Source organism: Oncorhynchus keta, unplaced genomic scaffold (genome assembly GCF_023373465.1).
Source record: "Oncorhynchus keta strain PuntledgeMale-10-30-2019 unplaced genomic scaffold, Oket_V2 Un_contig_14106_pilon_pilon, whole genome shotgun sequence".
NCBI lineage: Eukaryota > Metazoa > Chordata > Actinopteri > Salmoniformes > Salmonidae > Oncorhynchus > Oncorhynchus keta.
The window spans coordinates 84,048-104,247 of record NW_026278549.1 but is presented as its reverse complement, the minus strand read 5'-3'; the positions used below and the strand labels follow the sequence as shown (position 1 = coordinate 104,247).

Here is a 20,200-nt window from a genome sequence, read left to right as displayed (position 1 = left end):
ACATCATGTATAGCATGTTACTGAACAGACACTGAGCTCTGACGTCATGTATAGCATGTTACTGTACAGACACTGAGCTCTGATGTCATGTATAGCATGTTACTGTACAGACACTGAGCTCTGACGTTACTGTACATGTATATGTATACATGTTACTGTACAGACACTGAGCTCTGACATCATGTATAGTACAGACACTGAGCTTTTTTTTCAGTGTTCAAATCTGCCAAGTTCAACCCCCTATACGGGTAGGAGTGTAAAGGGCTACCTGTTACCGAGGTTTACAATGACAGGGGATTTGTTCATTTGACTTCAGGCTTGTTTAATTACTTATTAGTGGAACATGAATGACATCATTCAAGTCAAGAGTGTGTCCCCAAGTTGAAGGGTTTATCAACTCCCCCACCACTGTCTGGAAGTCTCATATTTCAACCTGTGGGCCCTGATCGCGTCTGGTGTGGATGGACTAAAATCAACATGCGTCCCCCCCCCCCCCTTCTGGTCAGCATGTGAGAGTTCCAGTTTGGTTGATTTGGATCCCAGAGTAGATATAGTTCCTGAAGAAGCTGGTTATATTCTGGTCCCAGATCAGACTCTCCTTACTAAATATTTTTATAGTTCTACAGCCGACTATGATCGATATTGAATATCAGTTGTTGAAATTAAAGGGCATAGATTGGCTGAAATATGGCATATGCAAAAGTAAAAGGGTATTGATTGGCTGATATGCAAAAGTAAAGGGTCTCACTGAAATATGGCAGCTGTTTCTATATGCAAATGCAAGGGTATGATTGGCTGAAATATGGCAGCTGTTCCTATATGCAAAGTAAAGGATATTGATTGGCTGAAATATAGCAGCTGTTTCTACATGCAAATGAAGGGTATTGATTGGATGAGGTATTACGTGTTGATCCACTGCTGTAGGGTGTCTCTGAGCTGCTCTCTCTGGATTGGCTGAGCCAGGGTTCTGAGCGCGGGCTGGAACTCAGCGATGGAAGAGGGGAGGTACTTGAACCAGCTTCCTGTACTCATCTCCTCCTGAAGGACACGCCTCCCTTTACCTGGACAACAGGTGAGACCGGAAGGACAGATTATCACAGAGATGTCTTCAGTTCTATAATTCAACAGTAAGGCCCACAGGGGTGTGGTGTATTGGCCATATACCACAAACCCCCAAGGTGCCTTAATGCTGTTATAAACTGGTTACCAACAAACATCTAACAGTAAACAAGTATTTTTGTGTCTTTACAACATACCCATGGTATATTGTTGGATATACACACACAGCTGAAACACTGTTTCAGATCATCAGCATCCAAGACCCAAACTCCTCGGTTTATAATTGGTATTAAAATGATCCATTGTTGAAAGTCAATATCCCTCAGAGAGGATTGGATAGGTGTATGCAACATGGAGAAAATTATACCCGGCCAATCAAAAGGTCAAGGTAGAGCTGTTACCATGTTACTTATCTAACATAACCCGCTTATATAATCTAATATATATAATCTAACGCTTATATAATCTAATATATACAATCTAATTATATAATCTAATATATAATAATCTAACGCTTATATAATCTAATATATATATAATCTAACGCTTATATAATCTAATATATATATATAATCTAACGCTTATATAATCTAATATATATATAATCTAACACTTATATAATCTAATATATATAATCTAACGCTTATATAATCTAATATATATAATCTAACGCTTATATAATCTAATATATATATAATCTAACGCTTATATAATCTAATATATAATCTAATATAATAATATCTATATAACGCTTATATAATCTAATATCTATATAATCTAATGCTTATATAATCTAATATCTATATAATCTAAAGCTTATATAATCTAATATCTATATAATCTAACGCTTATATAATCTAATATCTATAAATCTAATATATAATTATATATAATCTAATATATAATCTAACGCTTATATAATCTAATATATACATTTAACGCATATACTAATATATATAATCTAATATAATCTAATATATATAATCTAACGCTTACATAATCTAATATATATATATAATCTATATATATATAATCTACGCTTATATAATCTAAAGTATATATAATCTAACGCTTATATAATCTAATATATATATATATCTAACGCTTATATAATCTAATATATATATATAATCTAACGCTTATATAATCTAATATATATATATATAATCTAACGCTTATATAATCTAATATATATAATCTAACGCTTATATAATCTAATATATATATAATCTAACGCTTATATAATCTAATATATATATATATAATCTAACGCTTATATAATCTAATATATAATCTAATATAATCTAATATATATATAATCTAACGCTTATATAATCTAATATATATAATCTAACGCTTATATAATCTAATATATAATCTAATATATATAATCTATATAATCTAATATATAATCTAACATATATAATCTAATATATATAATCTAACATATATAATCTAACATATATAATCTAACGCTATATATAATCTAATATCTATAATCTAACGCTTATATAATCTAATATATATAATCTAACGCTATATAATCTAACGCTTATATAATCTAATATATATAATCTAATATATATATAATCTAACGCTTATATAATCTATAATCTAAATCTAATGTTTATATAATCTAACGCTTATATAATCTAATATCTATAATCTAACGCTTATATAATCTAATATATATAATCTAACGCTTACATAATCTAATATATATATATAATCTAACATATATAATCTAACGCTTATATAATCTAATATATATAATCTAACGCTTATATAATCTAATATATATATAATCTAACGCTTATATAATCTAATATATATATATAATCTAACGCTTATATAATCTAATATCTATAATCTAAAGTTTATATAATCTAATATCTATAATCTAACGCTTATATAATCTTATCAAAGTTAGGGTCTCCAGATCAGTTTGGGCCTAAAATGGGATGAAAGTAGGTTAGGCCGTCATTGTAAATAATAATTTGATCTTAACTGACTTGCCTAGTTAAATAAAAGGTTAAATAAAGGTTAAATAAATAAAGTACTTTTTCTTCTTCAACCATTTCTTGCAAGGTATTATAGGTAATGTACCTGTAGGTGTGGTGGAGGTGACGTTCTCCAGAGTGGTGAAGAGGAGGCCGAAGCTCAGCCCTCCGTCCCCCAGCCGGGGACTCCCTTCTGGGGCTACGTAGAAGACAGCGTAGGCCTGGTACAGAGTGGTCACCAGCAGCTCTACCAGGCTACACACCTGGGCCTTAATACCAGCACCTGGGACACACACAGACATGACTGTCAACCTGAACCACACATCAAAACACCACACCGGTCCACTGAACAGAGATGAGGAAGTGAAATGGTTTTCCCCAAACAATCCAAGAATGATGGAAGTGTGATAACAGGACATGTTGACTTGGAGAGGAAGTGTGATAACAGGGGAGAGGAAGTGTGATAACAGGACATGTTGACTTGGAGACAAAGTGTGATAACAGGACATGTTAACTTGGAGAGGAAGTGTGATAACAGGGGAGAGGAAGTGTGATAACAGGACATGTTGACTTGGGGTGGAAGTGTGATAACAGGACATGTTGACTTGGGGTGGAAGTGTGATAACAGGACATGTTGACTTGGAGAGGATGTGTGATAACAGGAATGTTGACTTGGGGTGGAAGTGTGATAACAGGACATGTTGACTTGGAGGGAAGTGTGATAACAGGACATGTTGACTCGGGGGAGGGAAGTGTGATAACAGGGCATGTTGACTCGGAGGGAAGTGTGATAACAGGGCATGTTGACTTGGAGAGGAAGTGTGATAACAGGACATGTTGACTCGGGGAGGAAGTGTGATAACAGGACATGTTGACTTGGGGAGGAAGTGTGATAACAGGGCATGTTGACTCGGGGAGGAAGTGTGATAACAGGACATGTTGACTCGGGGAGGAAGTGTGATAACAGGACATGTTGACTTGGGGTGGAAGTGTGATAACAGGACATGTTGACTCGGGGAGGAAGTGTGATAACAGGACATGGACTTGGGGAGGAAGTGTGATAACAGGACATGTTGACTTGGGGTGGAAGTGTGATAACAGGACATGTTGACTTGGAGAGGAAGTGTGATAACAGGACATGTTGACTTGGAGAGGAAGTGTGATAACAGGGCATGTTGACTTGGGAGGAAGTGTGATAACAGGACATGATGACTTGGGAGGAAGTGTGATAACAGGGCATGTTGACTTGGAGAAAGTGTGATAACAGGACATGTTGACTTGGGGTGGAAGTGTGATAACAGGACATGTTGACTTGGGGTGGAAGTGGATAACAGGGAGAGGAAGTGTGATAACAGGGCATGTTGACTTGGGGTGGAAGTGTGATAACAGGGTTGAGAGGAAGTGTGATAACAGGGCATGTTGACTTGGGGTGGAAGTGTGATAACAGGGAGAGGAAGTGTGATAACAGGGTTGACTTGGGGTGGAAGTGTGATAACAGGGGTTGAGAGGAAGTGTGATAACAGGGCATGTTGACTTGGGGGAAGTGTGATAACAGGACATGTTGACTTGAGGAAGTGTGATAACAGGGCATGTTGACTTGGGGTGGAAGTGTGATAACAGGGGAGAGGAAGTGTGATAACAGGACATGTTGACTCGGGGTGGAAGTGTGATAACAGGGCATGTTGACTCTGGGGAAGTGTGATAACAGGGCATGTTGACTTGGGGTGGAAGTGTGATAACAGGGCATGTTGACTTGGGGTGGAAGTGTGATAACAGGGCATGTTGACTTGGGTGGAAGTGTGATAACAGGGCATGTTGACTTGGGGTGGAAGTGTGATAACAGGACATGTTGACTTGGGGTGGAAGTGTGATAACAGGGCATGTTGACTTGGAGAGGAAGTGTGATAACAGGGGAGAGGAAGTGTGATAACAGGGGAGAGGAAGTGTGATAACAGGGGAGAGGAAGTGTGATAACAGGGGAGAGGAAGTGTGATAACAGGGGAGAGGAAGTGTGATAACAGGGCATGTTGACTTGGGGTGGAAGTGTGATAACAGGGTTGACTTGGGGAAGTGTGATAACAGGACATGTTGACTTGGGGAGGAAGTGTGATAACAGGGCATGTTGACTTGGGGTGGAAGTGTGATAACAGGACATGTTGACTTGGGGTGGAAGTGTGATAACAGGACATGTTGACTTGGGGTGGAAGTGTGATAACAGGGCATGTTGACTTGGGGTGGAAGTGTGATAACAGGACATGTTGACTTGGGGTGGAAGTGTGATAACAGGGCATGTTGACTTGGGGTGGAAGTGTGATAACAGGACATGTTGACTTGGGGTGGAAGTGTGATAACAGGACATGTTGACTTGGGGTGGAAGTGTGATAACAGGGCATGTTGACTTGGGGTGGAAGTGTGATAACAGGGCATGTTGACTTGGGGTGGAAGTGTGATAACAGGGCATGTTGACTCGGGGTGGAAGTGTGATAACAGGGGAGAGGAAGTGTCAAGGCTGTAATATGTTGTATTGTGTTTGGTTTAACACCATGTGATCGGGGGCCTGTTGGAAGCTGAATGGAGATGGTCTTGTGTTACGTAAGATGAGATGTTGTATTGTGTAGGATGTTGTGTTATATTGTGTAGGATGTTGTGTTGTAGGATTGTGATGTATTGTGTAGGATTTTATGTTGTATTGTGTAACAGGATGTTGACTGTTGTGTTGTGTGTGAGGATGTTGTGTTGTGTTGTATTGTGTAGGATGTTGTATTGTGTGTATTGTGTAACAGGATGTTGTATTGTGTTGTGATAACAGGATGTTGTGTTGTATTGTGTAGGATGTTGTGATGTGTAGGATGTTGTGTTGTATTGTGTAGGATTTTATGTTGTATTGTGTAGGGCATGTTGTGTTGTGTTGTATTGATGTTGTGTTGTGTATTGTGATAACAGGGCATGTTGTATTGTGTGATGTGTAGGATGTTGTGTTGTATTGTGTTTGGTGTTGTGTTGTACCATGTGTAGGATGTTGTGTTGTGCTGTATGGATGTTGTGTTGTGTAGATATGTTGTGTTGTGTAGGATGTTGTGTTGTGTATTTGTAGGATGTTGTGTTGTATGTTGTGTTGTGTAGGATGTTGTATTGTGTTGTGTAGGATGTTGTATTGTGTAGGATGTTGTGTTGTATTGTGTAGTATGTTGTATTGTATTGTGTAGGATGTTGTGTTGTATTGTGTAGGATGTTGTGTTGTGTTGTGAGATGTTTGTTGTGTTGTGTAGGATGTTGTGTTGTATTGTGTAGGATGTTGTTGTGTTGTGTAGATGTTGTGTTGTGTAGGATGTGTGTTGTGTAGTGTAGGATGTTGTTGTGTTGTGTAGGATGTTGTGTTGTGTAGGATGTTGTATTGTATTGTGTAGGATGTTGTATTGTGTTGTGTAGGATGTTGTATTGTATTGTGTAGGATGTTGTATTGTATTGTGTAGATGATGTTGTGTTGTGTAGGATGTTGTATTGTGTAAGATGAGATGTTTATTGTGTTGTGTAGGATGTTGTGTTGTATTGTGTAGGATGTTGTATTGTATGAGGATGTTGTATTGTATTGTGTAGGATGTTGTATTGTGTTGTGTAGGATGTTTATTGTGTTGTGTAGGATGTTGTGTTGTATTGTGTTGTGTTGTATTGTGTAGATGTTGTATTGTGTAGGATGTTGTATTGTATTGTGTAGGATGTTGTGTTGTATTGTGTTGTGTAAGATGAGATGTTTATTGTGTTGTGTATGATGTTGTGTTGTATTGTGTAAGATGAGATGTTTATTGTGTAGGATGTTGTGTTGTATTGTGTTGTGTAAGATGTTGTATTGTGTAGGATGTTGTATTGTGGTGTGTATTGTGTAGGAATATGTTGTGTATTGTGTAGGAAGTATGTGTGGTATTGTATTGTGGTACAGTGGTATATACTAGTACCATGCTGTGGCTGGTTGAGTAGCTGTTGGATAGAGGCCTTCCTAGCCAGGAGGAAGTCAGCCAGAGCCTGACGTGGAGAGCTGTCCTCGAGGAGCATGGTGGACACTAGGGCCTCAGCGATGGCTTGGTCAGACACCGCCCGACCACGCAGGACTGACTTACTGTCCAGCAAAATGGTGGACCTGGGAGGGGGGTAGAAGAGAGAGAGTGCTCCTATATTGAATGTGGTGCTCCTATATTGAATGTGGTGCTCATATATTGAATGTGGTGCTCCTATACTGGTGGTGCTCCTATATTGAATGTGGTGCTGCTATATTGAACGTGGTGCCCCTATATTGAACGTGGTGCTCCTATATTGAACGTGGTGCTCCTATATTGAATGTGGTGCTCCTATATTGAACGTGGTGCTCCTATATTGAATGTGGTGCTCCTATACTGGTGGTGCCCTATATTGAATGTGGTGCTCCTATACTGGTGGTGCTCCTATATTGAACGTGGTGCTCCTGTATTGAACGTGGTGCTCCTATATTGAATGTGGTGCTCCTATATTGAATGTGGTGCTCCTATACTGGTGGTGCTCCTATATTGAATGTGGTGCTCCTATACTGAATGTGGTGCTCCTATATTGAACGTGGTGCTCCTATATTGAACGTGGTGCTCCTATATTGAATGTGGTGCTCCTATACTGGTGGTGCTCCTATATTGAATGTGGTGCTCCTATATTGGTGGTGCTCCTATATTGAATGTGGTGCTCCTATATTGAATGTGGTGCTCCTATATTGAATGTGGTGCTCCTATATTGAATGTGGTGCTCCTATACTGGTGGTGCTCCTATATTGAATGTGGTGCTCCTATATTGAATGTGGTGCTCCTATATTGAACGTGGTGCTCCTATATTGAACGTGGTGCTCCTATATTGAACGTGGTGCTCCTATATTGAATGTGGTGCTCCTATACTGAATGTGGTGCTCCTATACTGGTGGTGCTCCTATATTGAATGTGGTGCTCCTATACTGAATGTGGTGCTCCTATATTGAATGTGGTGCTCCTATATTGAATGTGGTGCTCCTATATTGAATGTGGTGCTCCTATACTGAATGTGGTGCTCCTATACTGGTGGTGCTCCTATATGAATGTGGTGCTCCTATACTGAATGTGGTGCTCCTATACTGGTGGTGCTCCTATATTGAATGTGGTGCTCCTATATTGAATGTGGTGCTCCTATATTGAATGTGGTGCTCCTATATTGAACGTGGTGCTCCTGTATTGAACGTGGTGCTCCTATATTGAATGTGGTGCTCCTATATTGGTGCTCCTATATTGAATGTGGTGCTCCTATACTGGTGGTGCTCCTATATTGAATGTGGTGCTCCTATACTGGTGGTGCTCCTATATTGAACGTGGTGCTCCTATATTGAATGTGGTGCTCCTATACTGGTGGTGCTCCTATATTGAATGTGGTGCTCCTATACTGGTGGTGCTCCTATATTGAATGTGGTGCTCCTATACTGGTGGTGCTCCTATATGAATGTGGTGCTCCTATATTGAATGTGGTGCTCCTATATTGAATGTGGTGCTCCTATATTGAATGTGGTGCTCCTATATTGAACGTGGTGCTCCTATATTGAACGCGGTGCTCCTATACTGGTGGTGCTCCTATATTGAATGTGGTGCTCCTATATTGAACGTGGTGCTCCTATACTGGTGGTGCTCCTATATTGAATGTGGTGCTACTATATTGAACGTGGTGCTCCTATACTGGTGGTGCTCCTATATTGAATGTGGTGCTCCTATATTGAACGTGGTGCTCCTATACTGGTGGTGCTCCTATATTGAATGTGGTGCTCCTATATTGAACGTGGTGCTCCTATACTGGTGGTGCTCCTATATTGAATGTGGTGCTACTATATTGAATGTGGTGCTCCTATATTGAATGTGGTGCTTGCTGAGGTAGGCTCTTCAATTTCACAGAAAATCCAGATTTGATAATCGTCTCCCTCATCCAAAATTACATCACGGTGACATTCACCTGAAGTGTCCAGCAGCAGCCACCTGCCTGACCAGGATGGGGAAGCGGGCGAGGACGGGGCTGTACTGTGGTCCTCCAGCCTCCAGGTGGAGCTGTCTGTGCAGGTGGCAGCAGAGCAGGTAGAGCCGTGTGGCCTGCAGCAAAGAGGGTGGTAAACCAGGGAGAGGCTATAAGGGCTTTTCTGACCAGCATCCCATTGACAGCCCGACTACCCAAACTCTAAAACTGCCCGTAAGCTAATTTTAACCAATTCTGAAATTAAATATCGGTTGGCTGGTCAGGAGTGTCCATTAAACCAAGAGTTAGCTCGTTAGCATTAGCAGTGCCCTATGATGTGGGTTTACATACATCATTGGCCATGCCCAGCTAGTATTAGCAACGATGGCTAAGTATGCCGTGTCTTCCTATGGGAAATGCTAACAGTCCACTGTCTTAGTAATAAGTGTCTTTGCCTGCAGGTACTGAGAGGCCTCCATGGAACTCCAGATCCTCCTCTGGGATCTCCAGCAGCAGCTTGATCTGAGAGGCCATGGTAGAACTTCTCCTGGGACTGCCTCTGGACCTGGTGTGAAGAGAGAGAGAATAAGTGATTGATTTGAGAGGCCATTGCCTCTGGACCTGGTGTGAGGTACAGAGAGGCCATCCTCCTGGGACTGGGACCTCTCTGACACAGTGATTGATCTGAGAGGCCATGGTGTAGAACTTCTCCTGGGACTGCCTCTGGACCTGGTGTGAAGAGAGAGAGAGAATCACAGTGATTGATTTGAGAGGCCATGGTGTAGAACTTCTCCTGGGACTGCCTCTGGACCTGAAGAGAGAGAGATAATCACAGTGATTGATTTGAGAGGCCATGGTGTAGAACTTCTCCTGGGACTGCCTCTGGACCTGGTGTGAGAGAGAGAGAGAATCACAGGGATACAGTGATTGATTGAGAGGCCATGGTGTAGAACTTCTCCTGGCCATCTGGTGTAGAACTTCTCCTGGGACTGCCTCTGGACCTGGTGTGAAGAGAGAGAGAGAATCACAGTGATTGATTTGAGAGGCCATGGTGTAGTGGGACTGCCTTGACCTGGTGTGAAGAGGAGAGAGAATCACAGTGATTGATTTGAGAGGCCATGGTGTAGAACTTCTCCTGGGACTGCCTCTGGAGCACAGTGATTGAGAGGCCATGGTGTAGAACTTCTCCTGGGACTGCCTCTGGACCTGAGAGATAGAGATAGAGATAGAGATGAGATAGAGAGAGAGAGAGAGAGAGAGAGAGAGAGAGAATCACAGGGATATACAGTGATTGATCTGAGAGGCCATGGTGTAGAACCTCTCCTGGGACTGCCTCTGAGAAATATATATATATATTTTGCAAGATTTTAAGAATATATATTTTAAAGTAGTGTCCTTTTAAAAAACAATAATACTTTGCCTTGGACCATTTTGTATTGGTACAAATATAGCCTATATATATATATATATAGAGAGAGAGAATCACAGGGATTGAGCTGAGAGGCCAAGGTGTAGAACCTCTCCTGGGACTTCATGGGAGAGCTGGCCTAAGACAGGCTACATTACATACATAAATAAATAAAGGGACAGGCAGAGAGAAAATCACACAGAGATATAGGGTGTAGTAGATATTGAAACCCACACAGATTCCACCCATCATTGACATATACCACTCATCTCACAGCGGGTGGAACTTGTCGGAGTCTAATCGCACATCACAAACCGTCCAGAAGGGATCGGGGAATGGTATTCTGCAGAACAGTTTGCTATCTAAATCAACAGAACTAGTTAGCCATCACCACCGCTCGTTAGCTTCACAGTGGAGCCACATACCTCTTCTTTGCTGTTGCTTTGGGGAACGCTTTTCCCCTGTTTCAGCTTGTGGCAATAGCGGTGCATGTCCTGGATGGACGTAACTACGCTCTCCGAACACTGACGCATCTCTCCGATGGTGTCGGCGGCGTCGATCAAATCGCGGTACCGCTCGCCCACCATCTGACGAAGTTCCTCCTTCTTGTGCTCGATCTCTCCGCGGACATTCCGCTCGATGCCGCGTATCTCCTCGGTGTTGTACCGCTCGAACAGAACCGTCGGGTCTCGGATATCCGAAACCCGGAGAGATTGAGCAGGAACCACGGCCATCGCAGCTGAGATTCACTGTAAGCGAAATGCCAACCTGAAGGATCTTACAACCCGGAAGACGGAGCGAAACTCACTTCCACGTAAACAATGCATCAGAGCTGAAAAACGGAAAATGAGAAGCCGGGAAAGTAACAGCGCCTCATACGGAACTAATATGTTACTACAACACATCATATGACCGCAACTCAACCTGACACAATATTGCTATTCCTTTGAATGATGTAAATCAGCTGGTTTACTATAGAAAAAAATAAATTTATAATTTACTGCAATGAAAACAGAAATGTAGCTATGACAAATGCTAGTTTTATATACATGCGTCACACATATGAATTGTTCTGACTTCATTTCCTCCAGTCACATCATAAACGTTTCCTTTGAAAAGACATGGCCAAGAGCGATGGTGGAAATGACTGGCAGTATCTCTCACATTCGGCAAGTCCATGATCACGAGACACCTTTAGATCTACTCGGAGGAAATGAAGCAGGATTCAAACGACCTACCCTTGCCCCATGCAAATCAGTGTATAGTGACTCACACGGCGACAGGTGCGTCAATCGGGCAGGTACCCGGAAGAGGAGAGAACAAAAAACAGGAGCTTGTTCGAGTTACAGGTACAATGAACTTCGGAAAAATATATAGAAACGTGTTTGATTACTACCGAAAATACGAGTTTATTGTAATTGTTTATGTTCAAGTAAAGTCAGATATATAGGTAATCTTGGAATATTCTTTAAAAGTGAAAGTCTGAGGCTGTAATTTATCAAGACGTTACAGTCAGTCAAACACTAACGATAATGATGTTGGTCTTGTGTTAAAGAAGTTAAAAGCAGATATTGTCATTTTTGATGTAAAATAGAGTCTGTATTTGGCTAGTTGATCTATATCTCATCATAGTAGTCCATGTAAAAGTGATCAGGAGAAAAGTACTGTGTCTAGGGCAGAGCAGGTACGCCGAACTCTGATCCAGTTTGAGGTACATTCAAAATGCAGTATGATCTCCCTTACAATGAAATAACATATTGGTTTGTATATTTTAGGCCTACTTTATAGACCGACATAGCCAGCCAGTCAGGTGCATTGCACTTGTCTATAGAGAATTACCACACGTCTCTTCTCCCAGTGGGTCCTGTACTAACCCTGACTGGTACAGTTCTGGACCAGAGAAACCTTGTAGTCTATATCAGAACCACATCTCTTCTCCCAGTGGGTCCTGTACTAACCCTGACTGGTACAGTTCTGGACCAGAGAAACCTTGTGGTCTATATCAGAACCACGTCTCTTCTCCCAGTGGGTCCTGTACTAACCCTGACTGGTACAGTTCTGGACCAGAGAAACCTTGTAGTCTATATCAGAACCACATCTCTTCTCCCAGTGGGTCCTGTATTTTATAATCATAATAAACCCTCTACTGTTCTTCTCCAGAGTGTTAACCTTTACTGAGACTAATTCCAGCCCAGCTGTAGCCATGGACCAGAGGAGCCTACAGGAAGAGTTTAAAGATCAGTTTACAGACGTGGTGTCCAGACTGCAGTCTAAACAGCTGTTCCAGTCTGACTGGGACATCGCCTCCTTCGCTGTCTTCTTCATCTTCATCGGTAGGAATACACAGGCACACACGCACACATGTACACACACACACACACACACACACACACACACACACACACACACACACACACACACACACACACACACACACACACACACACACACACACACACACACACACACATGTACACAATTGACTGTCCACCTTGATCCTTTCAGGCATGGTTCTGCTGCTTGTTGTCCTGGTTCTGATCCGATGCTGTTGCTGCTGCTGCTGTGATGAACAGGTAATGTAGCAATCAATCAATAAAATGTAATGGCCTGTTTCTGTGAGAAATGTGTGGTGTATATAGCCTGGTCCCAGATCTGTTGATATATATAGCCTGGTCCCAGATCTGTTGATATATATAGCCTGGTCCCAGATCTGTTGGTATCTGGAGCCTGGTCTCAGATCTGTTGATATATATAGCCTGGTCCCAGATCTGTTGATATATATAGCCTGGTCCCAGATCTGTTGATATCTATAGCCTGGTCCCAGATCTGTTGGTATCTATAGCCTGGTCTCAGATCTGTTGGTTTCTATAGCCTGGTGTCAGATCTGTTGGTTTCTATAGCCTGGTGTCAGATCTGTTGGTTTCTATAGCCTGGTGTCAGATCTGTTGGTTTCTATAGCCCGGTCTCAGATCTGTTGGTTTCTATAGCCTGGTCTCAGATCTGTTGGTTTCTATAGACTGGTGTCAGATCTGTTGGTTTCTATAGACTGGTCTCAGATCTGTTGGTTTCTATAGACTGGTCTCAGATCTGTTGGTATCTATAGCCCGGTCTCAGATCTGTTGGTATCTATAGCCCGGTCTCAGATCTGTTGGTATCTATAGCCTGGTCTCAGATCTGTTGGTATCTATAGCCCGGTCTCAGATCTGTTGGTATCTATAGCCCGGTCTCAGATCTGTTGGTATCTATAGCCCGGTCTCAGATCTGTTGGTTTCTATAGCCCGGTCTCAGATCTGTTGGTTTCTATAGCCCGGTCTCAGATCTGTTGGTTTCTATAGCCTGGTCCCAGATCTGTTGGTATCTATAGCCCGGTCTCAGATCTGTTGGTATCTATAGCCCGGTCTCAGATCTGTTGGTAACTATAGCCCGGTCTCAGATCTGGTGCTTTTGTCAACAATGTTTGGTGTGAGTTGGCATGATAGCACACAGACTGGCACTCAGGCTGTGGTATACAGGACCACATTTCTGATATGTCAGCCACCCATAGTGTTCATGAGGGAGTTGTATTTATTTGTTGTATATTTAAAATCACTTCAAAATGAAGCCATGTCATTGACTCTATCCTGTCTGGTATCATGGTCATTCAGACTCTATCCTGTCTGGTATCATGGTCATTCAGACTCTATCCTGTCTGGTATCATGGTCATTCAGACTCTATCCTGTCATGTGTCACAGTCATTCAAACTCTATCCTGTCTGGTATCATGGTCATTCAGACTCTATCATGTCTGGTATCATGGTCATTCAGACTCTATCCTGTCTGGTATCATGGTCATTCAGACTCTATCCTGTCATGTGTCACAGTCATTCAAACTCTATCCTGTCTGGTATCATGGTCATTCAGACTCTATCCTGTCATGTGTCACAGTCATTCAAACTCTATCCTGTCTGGTATCATGGTCATTCAGACTCTATCCTGTCATGTGTCACAGTCATTCAAACTCTATCCTGTCTGGTATCATGGTCATTCAAACTCTATCCTGTCTGGTATCATGGTCATTCAGACTCTATCCTGTCATGTGTCACAGTCATTCAGACTCTATCCTGTCTGGTATCATGGTCATTCAGACTCTATCCTGTCTGGTATCATGGTCATTCAGACTCTATCCTGTCTGGTATCATGGTCATTCAGACTCTATCCTGTCTGGTATCATGGTCATTCAGACTCTATCCTGTCTTGTATCATGGTCATTCAGACTCTATCCTGTCTGGTATCATGGTCATTCAGACTCTATCCTGTCTGGTATCATGGTCATTCAGACTCTATCCTGTCTGGTATCATGGTCATTCAGACTCTATCCTGTCTTGTATCATGGTCATTCAGACTCTATCCTGTCTGGTATCATGGTCATTCAGACTCTATCCTGTCTGGTATCATGGTCATTCAGACTCTATCCTGTCTGGTATCATGGTCATTCAGACTCTATCCTGTCTGGTATCATGGTCATTCAGACTCTATCCTGTCTGGTATCATGGTCATTCAGACTCTATCCTGGCTGGTATCATGGTCATTCAGACTCTATCCTGTCTGGTATCATGGTGAAGACTCACCCGTTTGAGTCAGTCACATCCTACAATAGAGGGTCTGTTATAGTGTGACCAGATTTAACATGGCTGTATCAAGGAGTCTGTTATGGTGTGACCAGATTTAACATGGCTGTATCAAGGAGTCTGTGTCAGACAAGAGGGTCTGTTATAGTGTGACCAGATTTAACATGGCTGTATCAAGGGGTCTGTGTCAGACAAGAGGGTCTGTTATAGTGTGACCAGATTTAACATGGCTGTATCAAGGAGTCTGTGTCAGACAAGAGGGTCTGTTATAGTGTGACCAGATTTAACATGGCTGTATCAAGGAGTCTGTTATAGTGTGACCAGATTTAACATGGCTGTATCAAGGAGTCTGTGTCAGACAAGAGGGTCTGTTATAGTGTGACCAGATTTAACATGGCTGTATCAAGGAGTCTGTGTTAGTGTGACCAGATTTAACATGGCTGTATCAAGGAGTCTGTTATAGTGTGACCAGATTTAACATGGCTGTATCAAGGAGTCTGTTATAGTGTGACCAGATTTAACATGGCTGTATCAAGGAGTCTGTTATAGTGTGACCAGATTTAACATGGCTGTATCAAGGAGTCTGTTATAGTGTGACCAGATTTAACATGGCTGTATCAAGGAGTCTGTTTTAGTGTGACCAGATTTAACATGGCTGTATCAAGGAGTCTGTTAGTGTCACCAGATTTAACATGGCTGTATAAAGGAGTCTGTTATAGTGTCACCAGATTTAACATGGCTGTATCAAGGAGTCTGTGTCAGACAAGCGTTCACTGCATTTCCTCTGAATAAAGATGCATGATTTCCCCTCTCTGTGTTTCCCAACAGCCGAGAAGACACAAAGTGGGTCATGAAAACTTTGGAATGGAGACCTGAAAGGAACTTGGAACAGAATAGAAGATTCCACAATGACGACACTTAAATTGATTAGTCCTTTTTATAATACATTTTATTCATATTTTTTTCCGATGCACTTTAAAATCTGCACTTTTAATCTGTGTGCCAAACCAAGAGTTGTATAACTTGTTTTCATTCTGGTTCCATCTATTTACTTTTGACTGTTGGAAAATGTTGTGGTAAGCCGGTTTAGCTGCCGTCTAATGGTGGAAAGTCATATGAATCAGTTTGTTTACTTGCTCCCTGCACGGCTAGCGGTTGTTGCTAGGACACCAGAAAGGAGAGCAAGGTGAAAACAGTCACAACCAGAAGATTAAAGGGCTTTCACTAACGGTTCATGAAAAACTAGGAATCAACGAGTTCAAAGTTTAGTACTTCGTTTAACATGTACTTAACTTCTTAAGTGTATGTAATGAGGAACGATAGATAATGTAGTAGTATTGATTCAATGACTTTAATGTAGTTAATTATATTAACAACATAATTCAATGTTGAAACATGTACATTGTATCATTCAAATGATTAAATAATATTTTGTATTGAATCTGTCCTGATTGACTGACTGAACACTGCTGTATAACATCTCTTTATTGCACAGATAACAGATCATATACATGTACGCATCTAAATCGATTTTAAAACACTTACAGTAATAATTATGTTTGTTCAACATTGGAATGGATCTTCACTTCACAGGGAATCAAAGGCAAAGTAACAAGTGCAAAAATAAAACCACATTAAAATTAACTGATACAAAGAGGAATAACAGCTTATAAAAGCGTCGAGGAGGCATGAACGTTTACTCTTCAAAAGCTGGGAATGTCCGTTTCCCTTTACACTTCACATAAAAGCATTATTCCAAGGAATATAGAGTCAGAAACCTTACAAGTTAATTTCACTATGAAGAGCCACTGTGTTTCATGTCTCATACTACTGCTGAGTAGTGTAGTCTACACAACATAACAGTATGGGTTTACCACAGTCTGCTTGACAAATGTAGTTTCAATACCTTTTCCACACTGCTGAGTAGTGTAGTCTACACAACATAACAGTATGGGTTTACCACAGTCTGCTTGACAAATGTAGTTTCCAATACCTTTTCCACACTGCTGAGTAGTGTAGTCTACACAACATAACAGTATGGGTTTACCACAGTCTGCTTGACAAATGTAGTTTCCAATACCTTTTTCACACTGCTGAGCAAACCAAGCTGGCCTGGTTACTCATTAACTGTAGATGCTGGAACCGTGTAGGAGAAGACGATGTGTTTGTATCGGTCCCTACCCAAATAAACCATACATTAAAATTACAAATAACTGTGGAAAGGAGGAACGTTAGTATTCAGTAACAAGAGAAGTGTTTCAGACTAAAACAACACATTGATTCATAACGAGGTCCTAGTTAGTTAGTACTATACAACAGGGAGGTCCTACCTAGTTAGTTAGTACTATACAACAGGGAGGTCCTAGTTAGTTAGTACTATACAACAGGGAGGTCCTAGTTAGTTAGTACTATACAACAGGGAGGTCCTAGTTAGTTAGTACTATACAACAGGGAGGTCCTAGTTAGTTAGTACTATACAACAGGGAGGTCCTAGTTAGTTAGTACTATACAACAGGGAGGGCCAAGCTAGTTAGTACTATACAACAGGGAGGTCCTAGTTAGTTAGTACTATACAACAGGGAGGTCCTAGTTAGTTAGTACTATACAACAGGGAGGTCCTAGTTAGTTAGTACTATACAACAGGGAGGTCCTAGTTAGTTAGTACTATACAACAGGGAGGTCCTAGTTAGTACTATACAACAGGGAGGTCCTAGTTAGTACTATACAACAGGGAGGTCCTAGTTAGTTAGTACTATACAACAGGGAGGTCCTAGTTAGTTAGTACTATACAACAGGGAGGTCCTAGTTAGTTAGTACTATACAACAGGGAGGTCCTAGTTAGTTAGTACTATACAACAGGGAGGTCCTAGTTAGTTAGTACTATACAACAGGGAGGTCCTAGTTAGTTAGTACTATACAACAGGGAGGTCCAAGTTAGTTAGTACTATACAACAGGGAGGTCCTAGTTAGTTAGTACTATACAACAGGGAGGTCCTAGTTAGTTAGTACTATACAACAGGGAGGTCCTAGTTAGTTAGTACTATACAACAGGGAGGTCCTAGTTAGTACTATACAACAGGGAGGTCCTAGTTAGTACTATACAACAGGGAGGTCCTAGTTAGTTAGTACTATACAACAGGGAGGTCCTAGTTAGTTAGTACTATACAACAGGGAGGTCCTAGTTAGTTAGTACTATACAACAGGGAGGTCCTAGTTAGTTAGTACTATACAACAGGGAGGTCCTAGTTAGTTAGTACTATACAACAGGGAGGTCCTAGTTAGTACTATAAAACAGGGAGGTCCTAGTTAGTTAGTACTTTACAACAGATGACGCACCGAGAGATACATGTACCCAATCCTAAATCAACCCCTAGTCCCTACTTGTCTAGATCAGAATGCAGTGTTTCCCCTATATTCATTCCCATAGACTTCTAGTCAATGCACTAACGACCCCCATCTCGGGAAACACTGAATGTATTGGATAGATATGGTAGTAGCCCCACCATATTGCTTAGTCCTATACTTTCTTCACAAGTAGGGAGTGTAGTCTAGGGGTTAGGGGTTGATTTGGGACTGAATTAAAGCAGCTGTAACACATGGAAGGGCCCTAAACCCTGGAATACTAAACACTGGTAATGTATGTGGACTTTGATCCGGCTGTTCTCCTGTAAATTATACAAACAAAACACACTTCAATTCAGACAATATTTTCAAGACATCCCTTTTATCTGGGTTGGTTTGTGTGAAGGATTTGGACAGAACACCGAGGCATTCTGACGGTCAGCTAACACCGAGGCATTCTGACGGTCAGCTAACACCGAGGCATTCTGACGGTCAGCTAACACCTAGGCATTCTGACGGTCAGCTAACACCTAGGCATTCTGACGGTCAGCTAACACCTAGGCATTCTGACGGTCAGCTAACACCGAGGCATTCTGACGGTCAGCTAACACCTAGGCATTCTGACGGTCAGCTAACACCTAGGCATTCTGAGGTCATTCTGGCATTCTGACGGTCAGCTAACACCTAGGCATTCTGACGGTCAGCTAACACCTAGGCATTCTGACGGTCAGCTAACACCTAGGCATTCTGACGGCGTCAGCTAACACCTAGGCATTCTGACGGTCAGCTAACACCGAGGCATTCTGACGGTCAGCTAACACCTAGGCATTCTGACGGTCAGCTAACACCTAGGCATTCTGAGGCATTCTGACGGTCAGCTAACACCTAGGCATTCTGAGGCATTCTGACGGTCAGCTAACACCTAGCATTCTGACGGTCAGCTAACACCTAGGCATTCTGACGGTCAGCTAACACCGAGGCATTCTGACGGTCAGCTAACACCTAGGCATTCTGACGGTCAGCTAACACCTAGGCATTCTGACGGTCAGCTAACCTAGGCATTCTGAGGCATTTCTGACGGTCAGCTAACACCGAGGCATTCTGACGGTCAGGCATTCTGACGGTCAGCTAACACCTAGGCATTCTGACGGTCAGCTAACACCGAGGCATTCTGCTAACACCGGTTCAGGTCAGCTAACACCTAGGCATTCTGACGGTCAGCTAACACCTAGGCATTCTGACGGTCAGCTAACACCTTCTGACGGTCAGCTAACACCTAGGCATTCTGACGGTCAGCTAACACCTAGGCATTCTGACGGTCAGCTAACACCTAGGCATTCTGACGGTCAGCTAACACCGAGGCATTCTGACGGTCAGCTAACACCGAGGCATTCTGACGGTCAGCTAACACCTAGGCATTCTGACGGTCAGCTAACACCTAGGCATTCTGACGGTCAGCTAACACCGAGGCATTCTGACGGTCAGCTAACACCTAGGCATTCTGACGGTCAGCTAACACCGAGGCATTCTGACGGTCACAGCTAACACCGACCGAGGCATTCTGACGGTCAGCTAACACCTAGGCATTCTGACGGTCAGCTAGCTGCAGGAGGTTAGGTCAGCTACACCTAGGCATTCTGACAGTCAGCTAGCTGCAGGAGGTTAGCTAACACCGAGGCATTCTGACACCGAGTCAGCTAGCTGCACCGAGGCATTCTGAGGTCAACACCTAGGCATTCTGACAGTCAGCTAGCTGCAGGAGGTTAGAACACCTAGGCATTCTGACAGTCAGCTAGCTGCAGGAG

The 20,200-nt window shown here is 42.0% G+C and overlaps 2 protein-coding genes and 1 long non-coding RNA gene across 16 annotated transcripts; 2 read left to right on the top strand and 1 right to left on the bottom strand.

Moving 5' to 3' along the window:
- Nucleotides 1-904: 904 nt before the first annotated feature.
- Nucleotides 905-11,375, bottom strand: LOC127918405 (conserved oligomeric Golgi complex subunit 1-like; the record flags this gene model as incomplete). Its single annotated transcript, XM_052501676.1, has 8 exons — nt 10,872-11,375; nt 10,137-10,244; nt 9,652-9,767; nt 9,504-9,603; nt 9,042-9,175; nt 7,013-7,194; nt 3,166-3,342; nt 905-1,061 (listed from the first exon to the last, which is right to left on the bottom strand). Coding segments are annotated over exons 1-8 (1,283 nt in total), but the record flags the coding sequence as incomplete, so codon positions are not given.
- LOC127918403 (uncharacterized) lies at nt 11,338-16,494 on the top strand. 2 transcript variants are annotated; one of them, XM_052501674.1, is made up of 4 exons: nt 11,338-11,795; nt 12,637-12,779; nt 12,952-13,019; nt 15,882-16,494. In XM_052501674.1, exons 1-4 carry the CDS (start codon nt 11,479-11,481, stop codon nt 15,927-15,929), a joined length of 576 nt encoding a protein of 191 aa, XP_052357634.1. In that variant the 5' UTR covers nt 11,338-11,478; the 3' UTR covers nt 15,930-16,494. The 2 variants fall into 2 exon arrangements, with proteins under 2 accessions (XP_052357634.1, XP_052357633.1); XM_052501673.1 differs by having other exon boundaries at nt 12,607-12,779.
- Nucleotides 16,495-16,805: 311 nt separating this feature from the next.
- On the top strand, nt 16,806-18,499 carry LOC127918404 (uncharacterized). Of its 13 annotated transcripts, none has more exons than XR_008099886.1 (6): nt 16,806-17,376; nt 17,445-17,540; nt 17,605-17,732; nt 17,789-17,980; nt 18,013-18,136; nt 18,293-18,442. It is a non-coding gene; the product is annotated as an uncharacterized LOC127918404 (long non-coding RNA). The 13 variants fall into 13 exon arrangements; XR_008099891.1 differs by having other exon boundaries at nt 17,413-17,540; nt 17,637-17,732; XR_008099885.1 differs by having other exon boundaries at nt 17,413-17,540.
- The last annotated feature ends 1,701 nt before the right edge of the window (nt 18,500-20,200 follow it).